Here is a 21,510-nt window from a genome sequence, read left to right on the forward strand (position 1 = left end):
AGTCATTACTCCAATCTGATTGCTAGTAGGATTATGGATCACTAGGGAAGTCGGGGAGACGGGTTTCAAATACCCTGCTTTGAGTCAGAGGTTATTATTGTGCACCTATGATGATGATTGCAAACCTGCAAATATATTTATTGAGCACAGAAGGGATTTTGTAAATGATTCTTACCATAACTTCTCTACAAATTATAATATATGCACGTGCTCAAAATGTTGTTAAGAATTGAGACACAAATATAATTCTATATACTTTAAATGTATTCCCCTTTCCTGATTTGGGATCCAAAATAAACAGATGACTGTATTTTTAGAAAACAGAATATATGAATACGTGAAATAATTACAAAAAAACCAAAAACAATAAACAAGCAGTATAGGAGCTCTATTCATTCTTTATTTCCAACAATATTAAGCCTTGCATGAATTCTGCCACTCAACCTTCATAAGCACTGAATAGTCAAAAAGCAGTTGAGAGGAACAATGAAGACATCTTACTTGCCACTGAAGCCCATGAGTTTAAAGAGGAAAAATAAACACACAAACATTCATATCTTCACAACAATTAGGCTGAGAGCAAATCAAGTGTATCGACAAGGACAAAGGTCAGAGGCTCCTCACCGCTGGGATCAGGATACAAATCACCAAACACATTGGGAGCAGTAAACCTGGAAACACTGACAGATGAACACTATCCTCATGCAACGACATTTATGAGATCTCCTCAAGAGAATGAGGCAGTTACGTGCATTCATGTGCTGTCGGGATTATTGGATATACTGTACACTTTTACCACCAGGTATCGTTTCAGCTCCCTGTTGGTACCACACAGACCAAGATGGCTACCACCAAGCTCAGGGTTGGATTCTAGCTTTGCAGTGACAACAGTGACATATGGAGCTCTGACTGGGCGAAACCATGTCAACTGCCAAATGTGAATAGTCTGATTTAGTCTGCTGAAAACAGAATGATGCTGAAAGTAATTAATCACTTGTCAGCTTTAATTTTGTATTGAAGGACTTTCCACAAAGCAATGTGGACACACCTCCTAAATTGTTAACTTTAATGATAAGAACAAATCTGGATGATGAGACTTGATCAGTTGAGAACCACTGAGCTCTTCCTTAGTCTTTCTTTAGTTAATGTGATTTCTGCAACCGATCCTACTAGCAAGCCTTTTTAGCAATTGCTATGCTATCTTGAATTTGTTATTTTAAAAGAGTATATTTATGCATTTGCATACTCAGCGCATGGTTGGACTGCTAGCATTCAACTGGACATTTACAAAACATGCCAGTTTGAGGCCTGGCTCTTTTAGGATACTGAACCTAGATGACACCTGAACCTAAATGATAGCAACACCCTTGAGTTGGCGATGTTCTGTTTTAGCTGATAATGCACACATTAACTCTGGTGCTGATAGAAGACAACTCAAAATGACCCATTTGGTTTAATTTAACTACAATGTACGTAGCTCACATATATTAATTTGTATACCTCAAGAGGGGGTACTTACAGTTCAGACTACTGGTGCAACAAAGGAAGAAGTGGTCAGTGGGAAATAGTAAGGCAAGATGAAGAGGGCAAAACGTAGTCCAGAGTGGGAGCATTGCACTGTCAAAGAGGACAATGCTCAAGGTAAATATTGCAACACTGTCCTAAAATACAGATCCAGTACAATGTCAATGTTGTATCACTGAAAAGTCAGCAGCCGACGGTTGCAGCTCAAGTCGAAAGTGGAACACCGTCCCCCCAACAAACTATCATGTAGGTGTTAGCTAGGAGAGGCTGTAGTGATGTGTGTACAGAGGCAATAACTCAGAGGCTTTGCTTTATGGTGGAAAAGGACATGATGACTATAAACGTGGTGGACGGTGAGGGATTACGTGAGCTACTGAACTACATTGAACCAAGCTATTGCGTCCATTCAAGAGGTACAATTACTAGCCGTGTTGAGAAGTGGTACAACGAAAAGAAAGACAAGCTTAAGATGCAGTTACTTTCAGCCGACAAGGTGGCTATAACGACTGACTGTTGGACTGTGTTAACTGCAGAGAGTTACATCACAGTTACATGCCACTATATGTAACTGGGATGTAAGACTGGCATTTGAAATCAGCAGTCCTGCTAACCGAGGCTATACCAGTCAGACACACAGTGAAAAGTTGAACGAGGCTGTGGGGGCTAGGTGGTGGGGCCAATTTGTAAATTTTACAAATGCAGTTGCAAGAACAATAGGCCTACTTTCTACTCATGTGGAAAGAGATGTTTGATTTGAAAGAGAACTTATTCTAATTATCCAATAACGTTAAGTTTCATTCCCTCATGGTGAATATCAGGTATTGTACTGTCTCTGTGCCACCTCTGCGCATAAGATGTACTGTGATGCACTGTTGCTTCGCCTGGCTACAATCACTGCTGCTATGATCACTGGAAAGTCCGGGTGTGACGCCCCTTATAAATGTGCGTCAGTTACCACCAACTCTCTGAAGACGCTAATAATTTCACTCTAACTGCGTGTGGCTATTAGACCTTGTTTTTCAGTGAGGCTCATTTGCATAGAAAGGGGCCAATTTTGTGCCAAATGTATGCATTTTGGCAGCGCAGTTAGGGGTGCAGTTCACCCTTTGCGGGTGCTTGGAGAATAACACGATTTCTTTTTGTCATATTTCTGCAGGTTTATGGGCCGCAAAAGCCACGCAATCCTTTTGTGAATTCGCCCCTCAGTGTGAAGGAGCTGCAGGTGACTCAGCAGATGCTGAAATAACATGAACAAAAAGTAATGTCTTGTGAGAATCAGCACTAACGTTAGCAAGCAAGGCTAACTAGCTTCCACTTTCTGAGTGGTCAGTCAATGTTGTAATAAATGGGAGATAAGGCTTAAATAACTAATGACTGATACAGTAGCTAATGCTATGTAGACTTGTTAGAGAAAGGGCAAACAAAGGCTTTGAATCAATGTTTGTAGGCTATACAATATGACATTCTCCGGTCAGTAGCGCGCCACGGAAGTTGATAGTCTCCTAGCAACACTTGCTCTCCGATGTAAATCAACCACTGGCATGGAAAACGCCCACCCAGAGGCTATGATGTCCAAAAATGGTTTTATCCTCTTGAAAAATGGAAAAATATTCACAATAACTGTAATATCGTTATATTTAATATTCCGTTACACAAAAAGTAAAGAGACTTACCAGCTGACATATTGATTAGCTTCACAAAAGTCTGATGATCTTAAAACTAGCACTAAGCTAGTTTTGATTTCTTAATGAAACAAAAGATGACACAGAAACTTTTCCCCACTATGTGGCAAATCCCAGGAGAACTGAAACAGCACACCTACAAATACAGGAAGAGGAAAACACTACATTGACAGGATATGAGACACCAAGATCCAATTACAGTGAGCATGCAGAGGCATAGAAATACCAAAACAGCTTTAGTTCACTTCACACACACACACACACACACACACACACACATCCACAGACACACACACTCTCTCTTTCTTTGCCTGGGAGCTATGATATTAAAGGCTGGAGGCTTAGAGTGTGTTCTTCTGTGTCCATGCCAGCTGCCAATAAATTGTAATGGGTGAGGAGGATGACAGGGGACCTCAGAGCTAAAGGACCCACACGTTTTGACAATGTTCCTAGGATAGGCCCCACAAGATGCAACTGTCCATCTTCAAGAAGAGAAATATATCCATTAACATAGTCTTAGTTATTTTCACTGGATCAACAACATTCAACCTGTACTTTTGCCCACAAATAATCTTCCCTGTAATCACTCACTGCTCATTTCCAGCCTGATCTTAATTTTCAGTTTAATTCAGTCACTATTTGCTCATAACAAAGGTTGAAAGCCGTATCACAAATACATCCTTATTCAGCGTTGTCCCCATCCCCCTTCATTATCCTCAGTCCCATCAGTTGGCAGGTCAGAGTTCAAAGGCAGGGAAACAGGAAGCTTCGGGGTTTGCCATCTCTGATAGGTAGTGGATGGCCCCTGCCATACCTGAGAGGAGAAACACACCCATTACTGCCAGCTACAGATTTCACTGTCCATCATTCAAGTTTCAAGTTTGTAGTTTCCTGTTCTCTCAAGGCATTGGAGACATTATGCAATAAAAACCATCGCAAAAACATTTGTAAACTAATTATATAACAAGTGGACAGACAGGCTGGAGAGTCTGTTCACTCTCACAGCACCAGCCTAACAATAATAACTGGTAAGGGCAAACACCAAAAAATACCTGAAATGTATTGTAGAAGCAGGATGGAAACACTTCCTTTCTTATGTTGCTTAAACATGCAACTAATACAAACTCTAGATTTCAAGTTAAGAAGGCTGTTTAAAGACACTTTTGTCTAGCAATTGACCATTTGCAGCAAATGGCTATACAATTGAATTTGGTGGAGAAGGCTCTGGAGTCTGTTGCACCAGCTGTTTGTAAGTTCACACTTAGCCTAGTTATACTTAGTAGTGTTTACTAAGTGAAGATTTACACATTACTAAGTTGAAACAGGCTGTACCACACAAGCTAGTTCTTATGTAGAGACTAGTTACTAAATATTTACATCTTCTAACAGCTAGGTGTGACTGTTGTGTAGCTGACTGAACCAGCTGACAAAACTATCTTGCTGATTGATATATGAGCTGTTTAGAGTGAAGAGTATAAGAGGTAATATGAAATATTGATTGAATATGATGAAACGCTTGATTGAAATGCTGTTTAATTATGATGAAGTAACGTCTAACATCTAGTCTAACATCATTAGTAAAACTAGTATGGACTATTGAGCAAATATGGCTATATTTCTCTCAAGAATACTACTAATTCTGAAACACAGACATTTCTCAATGTATGTATACAGAAATGATAGTCACACCTATATTTAGAAAGGATTGGCAGTTAATTCAAACAAATTGCATAGCTTCTAAGACTGTTTACTGAAGTTATGTTACAGCTTACATATTTGATTGCCTTGATTGGACGGCACTACCAATGTTTCCTAGGAACTGATTTACACATTACTAAGGTCTACACTAGCTAAAAGCTTCCTCTTTGAGGATTCAGAATTCTGCTGGAAAAACAAATCTCCCTTTAAGAGACAGTTCATGAACATAAATAAATCTTAATAAAGTCAGCATATCTAGCACCAGATATACTCCAAAACAGATGTGCCCACAATTCTTGTTACACTACATTGAGTGTCGTTACTCAAGATAATGCACAGACCTTGTTGTGAGTAGTTTCATGTAGGAACTATTTTCTTTCTACCGAACTACACCCACCAACCATATCATCGCGCAGAAGGAAGCATGCATCTACTCAGAGCCTGCTTATGTGGACTACTAGAGTTTAAAAGCTGTGATAAGACCTCCTGATTCTGTTTCATTTCTACTCAAAGAAGCTTTTCTGCTGTGTTGTGCTGCCAGTCATGTCCTTAATTCTTTCAATTCAGCTAAGTGAAAGGCCACTCTAACTTCACACTGACAGTTATAATTATAATGTATAATTGACCTTTGATGGAAGAAGAGGTAGCAGCAGACTTAATGTTCGCAATACAAATTATAGGCCTTCTATTACATAGATTCAGTAGATCTGGTTTTTGCAAGGGAAGAAAAATGTCAAAGCAGTTTTTAGTCACTCTGGTGGAAAGTTGAATAATAAATATTTGGTACCTTCAAAAAGAGAGTATGGTCTGTCTGGGATGCGACAGCCATGGGTCCCATAGTCCAAACACCACTCAGCAAACTAGAGGAAGGTAATAACAATATGTTTAAAGACATTCGTGCGACATTCATGCAAAATTAATCTGTACATGTTGAGAAAATTAAAAAAGAAAATTATACATCAAATAATTACTTGATTAAATCATTGCCACCAAAAACACATTCAGTGCATGTGAAATGTTCTTTATTTCTACTTATAGTTCCTAAGATAACTTGATAATCAGCTGCTCCATTGCTGAGATTTGGGGGAGGTGGTGCATTTCAGTTAATAAGCAGTAGACCATTAAGACTAGTAGTTGCTAATGGTGAGGTAAATTACACTGTAATGCAGTCCTGCTGTATAATACAATGCAGTTTCAGCTGCTTTCGTAATAGTAGAGGAAAACTACATACATTTTTGTAAAGGGTAGCACCTCCCTTGTGCATAAGATTGATCAAATCACAACAAATTTTACTTCCTCTTACTTTAATGTAGTAACATTTTTAAGGCTGGTCCAAAACTGTTAATTTGTTGTCAAGTCAGTATTAAGAAGCTTGTTTTTTGTACTCCTCCAAAAGTAGGCTGACTCTTGGTTCTTACCTTGCAGGCGTGGTAAAGGTATTTCTTCTCCTGGGTCAGCTTGTAAAGGGACAGGAAGGCATAGCCGTTGCCAGCGGTGCCATGGCAGATACCGTAGCCTTTTCTGAGCAGGCCTCGCTGCCAGATCACCTCAGCACATTCTGCAGCCTCCTTCAAGTACTTCTCCTCTTTAAACACCTGGGGAGACACAGATGAAGCCAAATGAATAGTCAAACCTGGGACAATAGAGTAGCTCACTTACAACCACTGTTAATAAGGTGAGGCAGGTCAAGTATGTGGTCAGATAAACTGGACACCCTTGCACTCAGGGCAACAAGAATTACTTGTATATTTTGGCATCAAAAACTCCAAGTTTCAAGGTTACTGAATATCAGCATAAAATATCCGCTATAAAACAACAGCTTCAAACCAAAACAACCAGTATGAGCCATAATCCTTATCCTTTTCATTTAAGCCATACAATAAACAAAAACATCTGACAGGCTGGTTGGTGTGTTGTATCTTTCCCTTGAGAACATATAAGAGTTGTGCCCATATAAAAGACTAAATGTTCCCACATGCACAGACCTCTATAGTAGATAATAAATCTAATCCAGAATAGAGCAATGCTACTACATTTCATAACAGAGCTGACAGAGGACCTGTCAGACATGTATGAAGCTGATGAGACAAACTGAGACACAGAGTGAACATAGTGGAAGTCTGACAATTTGTCTAATTAGATGTGATTATAAAAGCCAGCCTCCCACAGCAGTGTGAGGTCCCAGATGGCGTCAAACAGGAAGCAGTGCATTGAAAAGCAGCAGACTGTGTTCATGGAGCTGCTGTAAAATGTAGAGAAAAGGCTTATTTAGTCCACGGTCATTTCATGACATCTTCCTAATTGTGCCAATGCTTTTAATTCCATTATTTGAAGTTAATTTGTTGTAACAGGATGTGCACCTCATCAAAATGATGGAGCTGCTGTTTTCAACATGTTACACTTTACGACACAGTGAGTGCTCAAAAAAGGTGTTAATCAATTAATTCCATTCATCAATCTATCCATTTTCTGGCTCTTATCTGGGGCTGGGTCGCGGTGGCAGCAGGCTAAGCAAGGTAGTCCAGATGTCCCTCAACGTTTTCCAGCTCCTCCTGGGGGATCCCGAGGCATTCCCAAGTCAGATAAAATATATAACTCTCCAGCGTGTTCTGAGTCTACCCCGGGGTCTCCTACCAGTTGGACGTGCCCAGACAACCTCCAAAGGATGGTACCCAGGGGGGATCCTAATCAAATGCCCGAACTACCTCAACTGGCTCCTTTCGATGCGAAGAAGCAGCGCAGATGTCTGATGAGTTCCTTATCCTATCTCTAAGGATGAGCCCAGCCACCCTCCGGAGGAAACTCATTTTGGCTGCTTGCATCCATGATCTCATTCTTTCGGTCACTACCCAAAGCTCATGACCACAGGTGAGTGCTGAAATGCAGATCGACTGGTAAATCGAAAGCTTTGCATTCCGGCTCAGCTCCTTCTTCACCACAATGGTCCGGTACAAGGGCTGCATTACTGCTGACGCCGCACCAATCCTGTCGATCTCATGCTCCATTTTAATCGCCAGAATTGGCCAAGAAGGAGCTGCAGCACCTCGCCCAGAATAGGGAAACCGGGGCCCCCATGTGGATCCAGATCTGGGAGGGAAGCTTGCCAGCGAGTGTCTGGTGGCCAGGGATCAGGTGCATTGCCAGTCGAGGCAAAGGCGGGGTGTGCTGACCCCCGGCATTGCAGACTGGTAATCAATTAGTTGATCAACAGAAAATTAAATATCAACTATTTTGACAATTGATTAATCCTTGGAGTCATTTATCAAGCAAACATTTTCAATTTCCTAATCAGTGATGAAAATAATTGTTAGTTGCAGCCCTACACAACATTAGCCACACTACGCATTGAGTAAATGATAGGGATGTCCTGATAAAGCTTTTTTGGCCCTGATCCCGATCCGAGTCTTTTACCATTGGGCATCTGCCAATACAGAGTCTGATCCGATACTTCACTTCTTCTGAAAAGGTGTAACAGATACCAGTAAAATGAGCTCCTGCAAAGTTTTCCTTAGTGTGGTGTCTATAGTTGCCATGGTCACACAGCGAGCCGCGACGGCAAGTTGGAAAATGTGCAACCATTTTAGGCAGTGTGACAACTCGCTGTTTGAAAGCACTTTTAAAGTTCCTATGAAATGGGCACTTGAACTTCCTGGAATGCTGATACTTCCTGAAATATAGTGCATGATCAGAGATGACGTCATCCTGCACTTGTGAGTGTAACTAAAAAGTCCAACCAGAGTCCACTGGTTTACACATGAGAATGACCCCTCCGCACAACTAATACTGGAATACTGCCATATTTAGCAAGAAATACTATCCTTAAATTCTGAATTTCTAAAGATTTTCCCCTTAGTGGAAGACTGGTATAGGGAGGTGTTAAGAATACTACCTTTGGAAAAATATGGCAACCAGTCATGGACACAGTGGATCCCTCTGGAATGGACTTAACTAACAATCCTGGAACTAACTATGGCTGACCTCAGTAACTTCATTGTAATGACCTGGTAATGTGTGTGTGTTTTTGTTTTGTTTTGTGCATATGTAGTAGTGTCATTTCTGCTGTGTTTTGTTAAGGTTGTTAAGATGAAAGATGTGGTTCCGTATGTATTTCAGATTGGATGGATACATTGTGATTGGAAAATATCAGAAACCTTAGTAAAAAGATGAGAAAAAAAAGACCCCCTCACTGACCTGTTTCAAAGGGAAATTGCAGCTTTAAATGGAACACAGCATGTAGACAGTACAGGTGCAACAGCTGACCTGAAAGCTTCACTGACAAAACACATGCAGCCACTGAAATGGTCCTCCTACGACAACAAATGAAGATCTGTTGGGTGTTCCGTTAATAAGTTAATAGTGTGACCGTGATAAGCAATCGTGTCTCCCATTGTGCTTTGTTCTCTGTGTGGTGCCAAAGAATCTCTGCATTAGTGACAGCAATGAGAATGCCAGAATAGCAGCACAATGCATTACTGTGTGTGCATATGTTTGTATGCATAGCCAGGCTATTGAAATGAAAGATAGCTGGTGTTAGGTCAGGAGGGGAGGATTCATATTCAATCTTTGTCATAACTGTCTCTCATATTCATCAGTGTCAAGATAAAGTGTGAGTTTAATAAAATAGATTTACCACTTTTACAACTGTTGTCTTGAAAATGGTAACATACTACATGTTTCAACGTGTAACACAATATACTGTCCATGCACTGCAGAGCCATGCCATAAGGTGCCAGTGTTGTTCAGGTGTTTGAGATGGACAGAGTTGTTTCATAAAGCAGACAGATACTGACGTTGTTCAACTGTTGATGTTGCTGCAAAATATGAGCCACATAATACAAAGCATAGACCAGTCTCACCTTATGAGCCATGATGAGCATATGAATGACACCAGGGGCTCCATGGCACCAGTGAACCAGGCGGTCACTCTCGTTACTCAGTGATGATGGGAAGTTCCCTGAACGAAACCTCTTGTGGCGGACATAGTCGATGCTGGGACGGACCAACTCTGACAGAATGTCTGGATGGACCTTTGCTCCTGGCTGGAGAGAGACAGAGGCAGAGTTTAGTTTAATTTCTACTGGTCAACTCTGTCTCAGTTAATACAACACCACACACTTTGTCCATTTAATGCTCTTCAGGCAGTTTGGGGCTGAAATGGACTGAGGAATGGAAAGATGGAGTCAGAACAGCAGATGGGAGAGTAAGAAATGGGGAAATTGAGTTTAGCAATTGATAATGATTGGAGAAACTTGTACAACTATAGTAACATTATTCTGAAATTAGTTATACAGGCAACCCAAAACTTCAAGGTGTAACTGTTAAGCGGCCAGTATGCTTCTTTAGAAGTGCTTCAAGTGTGGCCGTTCAGAACAACTACAAACACTTTTGACAACACATCCTATCCCATCCACATCCCTTCTGATTGAGCATAACCCTTACACCTTATGTCCACTGGATGTGGCTGTCTTGCTGCATAGCTTGCGTCTCCATCACAGTTCAAATGTCCAGTGCAAAGTGTTTCAGAAGTGGAGTGTCACATAGTGTCACAGAGCAGACACATTTCCAACATTGTTTAGGGGTGCTAACTCCATTACGTGAGAGGCATTCATTTATTTTACTACTCAGTCAAGTGTGGTTAAGTGCCAAAGTCCTCAGGTTGCAGTTTATTTGTCATAATATCAAATCATTGTTTATTTAAAATACAAGCATGCACTTTTTTGAGTCAGATGTTATATCATTTTTAAATGTTATATGGTTATGTTGAGCTAAGTGTTATATTACTAATAATGTGTACTAATAATTACCCACCTGGTTTCTTCAGGCTTTATTATCAGAATGCAGAACACCAAAAGCAGCTTTATGAAATTATATAATGATAGATACTAATGCTGAACAATGATCACCCAGCCCTTCTTGGTCTTTTTTGACAGCACAGTCTGACACACAACAAAGCAGATTCTTTAACTAGTCTAAATGGACTCAACACACCCGCAGATTGATGTAGACATGAATTATTCATTTCTAGCAAGGACTTCAGTGCGTTAATGAGAACATCAGTGAACAGGAACACAACACAGTAAACTCTGTGGATTGATTTCAATGACCTAAACACATTGTAGAATCATAAATGAGATCCACTAATTTGAATGTGGCACTATTGTGACTGTTGAACAGTCACTGTATAGTACTGAACTACTACTCTCTGCCAGATATCTGAAACTATAAAACACAGATGCAAAGAGAAAAAAATCACAAATTAAATAATTTATTGCCGTTACAATTATTTTTGTATTAGTTTTTGACTTAACTTCCACACTTGATGTTAGAGTAAATTACCCCAAAGATACTCTACATCCATGTGTCTTTTTTGGGCTGTTCACCTGAGCTCAAATGTATAGCTTTTACCAATAAATCCAACAGCACTTGATGGTGCAGAAGCCCCAGAGTGCAGGGAGACTGAGATCACAGCAAGGTGCAGATAACTCAACCATGTGGATATTTGATGACAGAGCACAAGAGATGACACTAATTGACAGAAGAGATTTTGGCATGTGTCAAATATTTGAATATTTGTTTAGACCACACGCTGAAAATTTGATCAAGAAACAAAATGGACTCCATCAATCATAGATCAATCATCACAACGCCAACTACCAACCGGTGGAGCCATTCTGCCTCTTACCTGCATGAGCATGTAATAGATGCCAGCCAGGCCGTGGGCAGCACCGATGTACTGCTTCTTGTGCCATTCATAGAGCAAAGGGCAGCGATCCGTCTTCTTCTGCTCTGCTGACATGTTCTTCCCTGATTCCACAATGGCCGTCACCACCTGAGGATTTGAGATATCAGATTAGATTTATTATTTATTATTTGTTTTCACAGCCAGTACAACACAGAAACATACAGATATAGACAATACATCAAATCTTCATGTGTACATTCACGCCCCTTCCAGCATCCCAGCTCACAACAGTGTCAGCGAGGCAGTTTGTTCAGGGCTGCGGTTCAGGGCTGCTATGGCAGAAGGGACAACACTCCTGCTGAAGCGAGCTCTTCTCCATTTTAAAGTCCTGTATCTCCGAATCCTTTTGAACCCGCTATCAAATCTAAGTAGTAACCTGAGATAAGAATTACTAAAACTCAAAGATTTGATTTAAATGATGTTTTGTTAACTGAGAAGCATCAACAGTACAATTTTTAATGGTAGCCTGATTAATGGTGACAACCTATAGCTTCAACCTGAAAATAAAATATGCAGCAGAAGATATGAAATGTTGAGTAAATGTATCTGAGACATTGGGTATTTTTTTCCTTTACTGGACAGCTGACACTGTACAGGAGGACAAGAAACATGGGGAGAGAGAGGGGAATGATATGCAACAGGTACCCAGGCCGAATTGAACCAGGGACGCAACATTTTTATATCGGACACGTCTTTTCCCTCACAAACAATCTTTGGTTTGATGAGAGACTTGTTGGTACCAAGATAAGCGATTTGTGACCTTTATTAAGGCTATTTTGTTAGATTTTTAAAAACTGTTACATTGCAATACAATGTAATCCAGACCAACATCTGTACCACAGCGTTGAATCTACACCTTTCTGACAGTCGTTAGTATAAATTCTGCACATATTCAAGAATATAATGCAGTAATTATGGTAAGGTTAGTGCTTCCATTACAATTTAATTGTTGCCTGCACCTGTACGTACTATTTTTGTTGCTTATTCTTGTTAAAGTACAGAACTCCTACCACTTAATTTCTCCAACTTTCCTCCCAAAATCACAGTTCTGTGGTGTTCCATTTTGAGATCCTGATTCCTTACCCAAAATGTAGAACACAGGAACCTCCTTCAGAGTCTTGAGTTTTAATGTCCTTGTGCCAGCATACTGATTGGCTTAGTAGTAGAATAACATGGAAGTTTTGCTGTTTAAAAACAGCAAAGAGATACATTTAAGAAGGTACATTAAACTGCCACCTCCAGAATAGATTCATGCTGAGTAAATACAGTTGAGGCAGAAAAAGATCACGCTGCATCTCACCTTGCTATGCTTGTGTCACAGTAGTTCCAGTGATTCAGACGGGAGATATACAACATGACAATCACAGTGAAAATAGTGTGACTACTACTGTCAGTGCCTCTCTCTACCCAGCCTAAATTCCAGCAACAGACATTATTTGAAAAGAGCCTTCAAAGCTGAAGTTACATAGTGTGTGTCTGATATAGCACATTCCTTGAACACACAGCTCTTTGAGAACCATACAAAACTATGGCCTGGTGTAGCTTTAAACTGATTTAGATAGCGATTACAATTCTAGAATTAGAATTTTTCCCATCAGCAGAGCTTAATTTTAGAAATGTGGAATTACATTAAGTTTGTCCTTCACATTCTAATTATTATTTTATAACTTTTTAGTGATTAATCAATTAATAATCACTGGCAGATGATCATTTAATGAATTTGTATAAAATGTGCATTCTTAAAGCCAATGCCAGCAAAGAAAGCGTGTGCTGCTGTAATGGAGGTCTTCGAACTCAACCCATTTTTGGATTTTTTTTTTTTTAAATTGACATCGCATGGACTTCCGGTTGACCATGTGGCAGTAGGAGACACGCGTAAAGGTGGCTCTGTAAACTAATATTATATTTTACTTTCCTTTGCAATTTGCAAATATGCATAACTTACTCTGTGAAAACATTTAATTTCACATAAAAATGATATAGGTTTTACAAATGTAAATAGTTTCACCACAACAAATGAAACAAGTGAAACACATGTAAAGTGATCCATTTTTCATGTGAAATGGGTTTTGCACATTTGTAGATTGCTTCCTGTCAGCTTGTGGGCCGCGTGACATTTGTGACTTATTTTATCTTTTTTAATCTTATTTATTTGTGGAATTTTGTTTCGGTAAAAAAGAATCCATAAAGTCAGGTGCAGTTACTAAATACACCAGTAGGAGATTCCCTCACATAACCTGACAGAACTACAGTCTGTCCTGGCTAAAACAATCTGTACATCAGGAGACAACAAGTAGACGGACAATACCCAGCTGGTTTCGACCAGGAGGTAAAAGACAAGGTGGAGCATCTTTATTTAACCCAAAGGTCATGATTCAGGATTCATCATTGCCATCTCCAGGTGAGTGTGCTGTGCTAGCTTACTTACTGGCGTTACCTACAGTTTGCTAACGTTAGTGTGAGCTAGCTGTGGCAGTGGTGTACAAGCTAGCTCACATTACATCATTTAGTTCAGGTAGAAATAGATTTTGTATGTGAGGCATGAATAGCAGCAATAGATGCTGACAACTCTAAAAGTGCATCGCTAATGTTAGGTTAACGCATGGGTTTCACAATAATTGGTAATTCACAGTACAACTGGAATTGTGGAATTACCAATCAATCTGTGGAGGTGGGCATGGTTAGCTGTCAGTTGCAGAGGGAGAGTTGGGGGAGGGGCTCAGGTGAGCAGTGTCAGGGAGAGCTAATTGTCACAGCTGTGTCTTGTTGATTAATTATGCTCTCCCCTTTATAAGCACATGCCTATAAAACAAAATGATCATTATCCTAGCGACAGTAATTTAAAAGTTCAATTCTTTGTAAGCCGTGATGTCTCTGGTGTGTTTCTACTACATGATTATGGGAATGATATAACTTGTGGATTTCGCTGACCCTGAGATATCGCTAACCCTTTCATCCCTTTCTTTCTCTCCGTCTTCTCAGCAGCACCTCATCTCTCCTGTCACCATCACTGGACTCACGATGACGATATGACTTGCGATAAATAAACAAATATTGAAGTGTGCATATTAGCTATGCAGTTACTATGTCAGCTTGGTTGTCTTTAAATTCAGAAGAGGATTAGAATTGAATATTTTAAACATAACTAAATATTGTTTCTAGCGCAGCAAGAGCAAAGTCACTGTATAAACTCAATAATATCTCACTGGAAACAAATCTAAAATGTTAATAACATAAACCATATACACCAAAACACCATATTCACTAAACCATATACATCAAAATACTGAGTTAAGTTTAGAAAGAATGAAGAGCATAGACATCAGTCAGTATCAGTCCTTCCTCTGTCTTCCTCCCTCCCTCTGCTGCTGATTCAACTGCAGGTACCGCTGGTAGAGGGATGAGGGGCTGGTTTGTCTCAGCCAGCAGTAAGTTTATAAGAATTTGCCAAATTTTAAGGTACATGGCAAACTAAGCTAAAAAGTTAGACTACATAATACTTAATTTTAGCTTGTTTGTAACAAATCGCTATTAGCCGAGCTAATGTGCTCTATCCTAAACAGACCAAACATACAATTCAATTTAGCCTTTTAACACAGCCACACTCTTCATCAAACATTGCCTCAGGTGCCATTTTGAATTAGTTTTCTTTTGTTTAACGTCATGTGGCCTGGCCACCATTTTGAATTAACTTGTCTAACCATGCGGCTCCTGCCTCTGCCACAATTTTGAATCTAAGCAGTGATTTTGGATCACCCACCAACCCACACACACAAACACACACCTGTATAAAGTGCATTTAGAGTTAGACTTCATATTGTGTGCTTTTGCTTTGTTTTGTCCCCTACCTCTTCTATGTTGAACTCCAAATCCTTCAACCTACTAGCTATTAATGGTAACTTTGGTTATTGTTATTTAATTATTAATCAGTTCCAAATTGATAGTATATTAAATGAGACTGAATCAATTAATCAGTTCTCTTCTTTAAGAAGAAAGAAGAAATGTGCAGAGCTCCGTGTGGACCATACAATGAAATTGTGACACTGGTCAGAGTGTGTCGGGGGGGGGACTCACAGGACCAACTGACATAGGGGACTTTTTTTTGGGCTCAGCTCTTGGGTTTGGAATGGAGGGTGTCTAGGTGGCTGGATTTAAGGTGCCTAATTCTGCTCTACATGCATTTGTTGGTGTTTTTCTTTGTACGTGTAAAATGTATCCACAGAATTCTGCATGTAACAATTCTGTTGGATGTCTGTCCCAATGGGTTTAGCTATGATGACTGAGTGGACCCCATACTTCGCTACCATACTGCCTTTTTTGTGTCACTCATTTGACCTGAGAGATTAAAGAAAACATTTATTTGGTTGTGGTCTGAAAGGGGGGATTGCTGTCAAAGTAAATGCACTGATAGTGGAGGGGTCCATGTCAGTGACTGCATAGTCTAAACTAGACCCAAGAGCTGAGGAGTATGTGAATGTCCCTAAAGAATCCTCCCTGAACCTACCATTAACTATGTTGAGGCCTAAGGCCTGACAGAATTGCACTACCTCCCTGCCACTTTGATTTGAGATTTGACTTGAGTCAAGGGGTGATGGTTGGTGTGGTAAACAGAGGAGACTGACCACACGTGTTGGGGTTTACAATGGTTAAAAGGGGGCACCCACTTGTGTTGGTGGGTGTATTATGGCTATCAGAATTATCAAAGATAATCATAAATAACTTCATTAAATAAAGTCCTCGGGGGCACCACTCTTCTTAAAGAAGAGAAATGAGAGCCAATTAATTGATTGAGTCTCATAAAATACACTAAACTATCAATTTGGAACTCAGATTAATAATTCAATTAATAACTATAACCAGAATTACCACCAATAGTTAGTAGGTTGAAGGATTTGGAGTTCAACATAGAAGAGGTGCAATATTAAAGAAGCCAGCATAAATATACACAAGCATTTATTTAAAAGATAAACAAAGCAAAAACACACAATATGAAGACTATTTCTAAATATACAAAACTACAGAACAAAGGGTGTGTGTGTGTGTGTGTGTGTGCAGGTGTGTGTGTGTTTCTTGTTCTGCCTTCATATGTCCCACGTGCATGAGCATGAACCCACATGGTCAGAAACAAAGGAACACGTCAAGCGGGAGCTTTAAAGTTACTCTCCGCGTGTGTGTGGTTGTCTTTAAGGGCCAAACTAGAGGTGTATGTGTATAATCTGTTTAGGATAACGGTGCCAAGTTAAAAGGAGTTAGTTAGCATGCAAAGACTGTCTGTGTGGAGCATAAGATAACTAACATCAACTTAGCGGTGGCTGAGAACTACAGTTACAATAATAACCTCACGTTAACCATGGAGAAGATCAAAACAATAAAACCTCAATAAAAACACATCAGTATCGTCACATGTGCAACAATTAAACAGTCCTTTGCTTAGCTATATACACTGTTACACTATGCTATGCCCAGTTGTTAAGTTTCCCGTCTGTGGGAGGGAAGGAGAGGTGGCTTTGGTGCTGCTGTTAGCTGTCAGTCAGTCTGTTGTAGATGAGCGAAACTGGGAAGAATTGTGGTTCCGCTGTGGAAGCGTCTCTTGCTGTGCAGTGTCCGCTTGTAGAGATCGGAGGAAGCCGGTCGCTCTACCTGCGGTTGTCCAAACAGAGTTAACAGCTTGGCGTTAACTTGCTTTGTGCTTCTTAAAGTTAGCTAGCAGGCTTTGGGCAATAGTTGGTGCTAAACTTTATTGCAGAGACCTAACAGACCTTTGCAGCGCTGGGGCAGACCAGGAGACTTTGATTCTGCTGCGTGTTTCTGCTCTGAGCAGGTTACACGGCGAAGCCAGGAGGAGAGAGTTCAGGTGGGTGTCTGCTGGTGAGCGGGCCACAATGAGAGGGAGACAGCCATAGCTGTCCGCCGCATGTTTCCCTGGGCCTGGAAATAGGCGATTTCTGAGTGGAGAGTTTCAAAAATGTCTTCTTCAAAATTTCACATTTTTCCACTCTTTATACTAAATTCACCCTATCCCACAATAATTTTTTTCACGTACCTCCAAATCCATCAGTTTGTAAAAAAAAACATCTGATTCTTTCCCACATCTCCCTGATGGTCTAAAGTGGGAAAAACTTCTTTTGCTGTCTCCAATTCAGAATGACTTTATTTCAAATATTTATGCAGATATGCATTTGACTGACAAGATTCAGAAAGTTAAGTCCAAATGGGAAGAAGAGCTGAGGATGGAGTTGACAGATGATTGGTGGAAAGATGTTCTGAATGGAGTTAACTCAACTTCCTCATGTGCACGGCTCAGTTTAATCCAGTTGAAAGTGGTACACAGAGTCCACCTTAGTAAATACTGAAATAAATCTGTCTGATCCATCTCACGCATATGTATTGGTCCTGTCCACAACGGCAACGATTCTGGTCTTCAGTGTTTGATACGTTATCTACTAACTTAGATATACCACAACCATGCCCAGTGCTAGCCATATTTGGCGTGCCATCAGAACCCTTGCAATGCACAGCCCGAAATGGAGATATAATTGCCTTTACAACACTCTTAGCACGAAGAAGGCTATTACTGTCCTGGGAATCTCCAAAATCACCATCCTTTTCAATCTGGTTGAATGATGTTAGGTTTTTTCTTAGCTTGGAGAAAATAAAATTCTCTTTTAGGGGAGCCACTGATGGTTTCTTCAGGTTATGGAGACCATTTATTGAGTATTTCAATAGGACAACGACCTCTTCTTTTATTTTTTCTCTTATGTTGTTGTTTGGATTTGGTTTGTTTATTTGTTTTTTCCCTTTGTTTTTTCCCCCCATTTACAACTTGAGTTGTGATATAATTATAGTATAAGTAAAAGATGGTGATATGCAAATGATTATGTTGTACTTATACTGCTTTCACCAATAAAAATAGTTGTCAAAAAATTTTAAAAATTGACATCGCAGCCCCTACTGTGCTAAAAGTGTTTGCCCCCTTCCTGATTTCTTATTTTTTTGCATGTTTGTCACACTTAAATGTTTCAGATCATCAAACAAATTTAAATATTAGTCAAAGATAACACAAGTAAACACAAAATGCAGTTTTTAAATGAAGGTTGTTATTATTAAGGGAAAACAAAATCCAAACAAAATCCAAACCTACAGTGTGAAAAAGTAGTTGCCCCCTAAACCTAATAACTGGTTGGGCCACCCTTAGCAGCAACAACTGCAATCAAGCCTTTGCGATAACTCGCAATGACTCTTTTATAGCGCTGTAGAGGAATTTTGGCCCACTCATCTTTGCAGAATTGTTGTAATTCAGCCACATTGGAGGGTTTTCGAGCATGAACTGCCTTTTTAAGGTCATGCCACAGCATCTCAATAGGATTCAGGTCAGGACTTTGACTAGGCCACTCCAAAGTCTTCATTTTGTTCTTCTTCAGCCATTTTCGTCTTGGAACTCAGCCATGCAGGCCATTTTTGCCCAGTCTCTTTCTTATGGTGGAGTCATGAACACTGACCTTAACTGAGGCAAGTGAGACCTGCAGTTCTTTGGATGTTGTCGTGGGATCTTGGATGAGTCGTCGCTGTGCTCTTGGGGTAATTTTGGTCGGCTGGCCACTCCTGGGAAGGTTCACCACTATTCCATGTTTTTGCCATTTGTGGATAACGGCTCTTAATGTGGTTTGCTGGAGTCCCAAAGCTTTAGAAATAGCTTTATAACCTTTTCCAGACTGATAGATCTCAATTACTTTCTTTCTCATTTGTTCCTGAATTTCTTTGGATCTCGGCATGATGTCTAGCCTTTGAAGATCTTTTGGTTTACTTCACTTTGTCAGGCAGGTCCTATTTAAGTGATTTCTTGATTGAAAACAGGTGTGGCAGTAATCAGGCCTGGGTGTGGCAAGAGAAATTGAACTCAGGTGTGATAAACCACAGTTAAGTTATGTTTTAACAGGGGGGGCAATCACTATTTCACACTGGGCCATGTAGGTTTGGATTTTGTTTTCCCTTAATAATAACAACCTTCATTTAAAAACTGCATTTTGTGTTTACTTGTGTTATCTTTGACTAATATTTAAATTTGTTTGATGATCTGAAACATTTAAGTGTGACAGACATGCAAAAAAATAAGAAATCAGGAAGGCGGCAAGCACTTTTTCAAACCACTGTATATATAAAAAATTTGAGGTTTGTTAGTGTTCAATATATTCAGCATAAATTCAGTTTACTCCAGGTTGGAGAGCCTGGCAAACACCATTCTATATATTATATATCAAATTTATATATAAATAAATACAAAATAATATAAATGATGGCAATCTACAACAGGTGACAGAACTGGAAAGCCATTAGCTGTAAACCCAGAAAACAACAATTGGAATATGATAGACAAAACTTCAAAAGTAAAATAAAATTTTTAAAAAACAAATAAAATTAAAGAAAAATTTAAGAAATAAAAAGCCAATGACTTTACAGTTCGTACACCTGTAGATGTTATTAGTGCCATTTGTGCCTGAAGAAGATTTGATTGATTGAAACATTGCCTTTATGGCCAAAAACTCCCCGGCTATTTTAACATCTACGGGTCAGATTGCTATGAAATTTGGTATTGATATAGGTGGTACCAGGAAGATGAACGGTTTTGATGATCCCCAAACATTTACTCGAGTGCCACCATCTAAGGTTGGTCAAAATGACAATATATACTGTTAGATGTAAATTTGTCAACAGTCATTTGGCCTGTGGTACACAAGAAGAATGAGATCTAATAGACTGCGTTAAAATTCAATAAGCACCATGATGCTCCCCAGCGGATGAAACCTTTCCATTTTGGATGCTCCGTGACCTTTCATCTAGCACCACCTTTTTCAGCCCACTGGTGAGGCTCTGAGAATAGTTTTAATAATCATGGACTGCTAATATAGCTAGGTTTTAGACTAATTATCTTTTTAATTTCATTTCATCATTGGACTGTGAAGATTTGATTTTTGTTTCTCAGTCAAGCAAATCTAGAACCAAACACAGCAAGACAGAGGTATACTAACGTAATAATCTGCCAAAGGAATGCAGGTTAGCATTTTCTTGAAAACACACGCGCACACAATCTTTGTAGTTTTACCTATTTTTTCGAGCTGGAACCAACTGGAGACACTGTATCTGGCTGCAAATCAAACAACAGACAATCTGCATGTGGAAAAACACGAACACCTCAAAAACATAACCCTCAGCTGAAACTTTCTTTCAGCACTCTATGCTGCAAGCCATCAGTCAGAGAAGACAAACTAATGCTCATAACCGACTAGGGCTGGGTGATATATCGAATATATCTGATATATTCGAGTATTAATGAGCAATACGGCAGATGACCATATCCTCATATTCAAGTTATTCATTGCACATTTTAGTAATTTATTTCTGCATTACAAGTAGGCGGCGTTTACACAGTCACAGACTCCCCAAACTAATTAACCATCGTTGTCCTGACTGAGTTAACTTCAGTTCCAGATAAAGATAACTGCGGGTCGATCATATGGAGGTGGTTCAGTTTCTGGAGGGTAGATATGAAACAAACCACTAATCCAAAATGTACAACAAAACGATTGCTACTGAAGTCAGCAGTACCACATATCTATCCCTTCACTTAAAATAGCCCCCAGTGCAGAAAGAAGAATGCATAAAACTATATAAAAAGTAATAAATGTAGTCCCACGAGACAGCAGCAACATTTGAAGTTTATGGAATTAAAGTACTCCATCCCTACAATGGATTTGCTTTATTTATATAGCACATTTCATTCCAGGTGGAAGCACAATGTGCTGCACAGAGCGTGAGCTACCACGGAATTTGCTGTTGCATGTGAATAGTGTAAAGATAAAACATCAG

At 39.7% G+C, this 21,510-nt stretch overlaps 1 protein-coding gene across 3 annotated transcripts in view; it reads right to left on the reverse strand.

The window, feature by feature from the left end:
- Positions 1 to 380: 380 nt before the first annotated feature.
- The window catches only part of lancl2 (LanC lantibiotic synthetase component C-like 2 (bacterial)), a 38,699-nt gene continuing 17,569 nt past the window's right edge, over positions 381 to 21,510 (reverse strand). For all 3 annotated transcript variants that reach the window (XM_044176510.1, XM_044176509.1, XM_044176508.1), the window contains 5 exons: positions 11,587 to 11,733; positions 9,761 to 9,943; positions 6,323 to 6,499; positions 5,692 to 5,764; positions 381 to 4,020 (listed from right to left, as the gene is read on the reverse strand). In XM_044176510.1, the coding sequence (XP_044032445.1) occupies positions 3,944 to 4,020; positions 5,692 to 5,764; positions 6,323 to 6,499; positions 9,761 to 9,943; positions 11,587 to 11,733 (657 nt within the window). In that variant the 3' untranslated portion in view covers positions 381 to 3,943. The remainder of the gene's footprint in view (positions 4,021 to 5,691; positions 5,765 to 6,322; positions 6,500 to 9,760; positions 9,944 to 11,586; positions 11,734 to 21,510) is intronic.

This window comes from Siniperca chuatsi, linkage group LG19, assembly GCF_020085105.1.
Source record: "Siniperca chuatsi isolate FFG_IHB_CAS linkage group LG19, ASM2008510v1, whole genome shotgun sequence".
NCBI lineage: Eukaryota > Metazoa > Chordata > Actinopteri > Centrarchiformes > Sinipercidae > Siniperca > Siniperca chuatsi.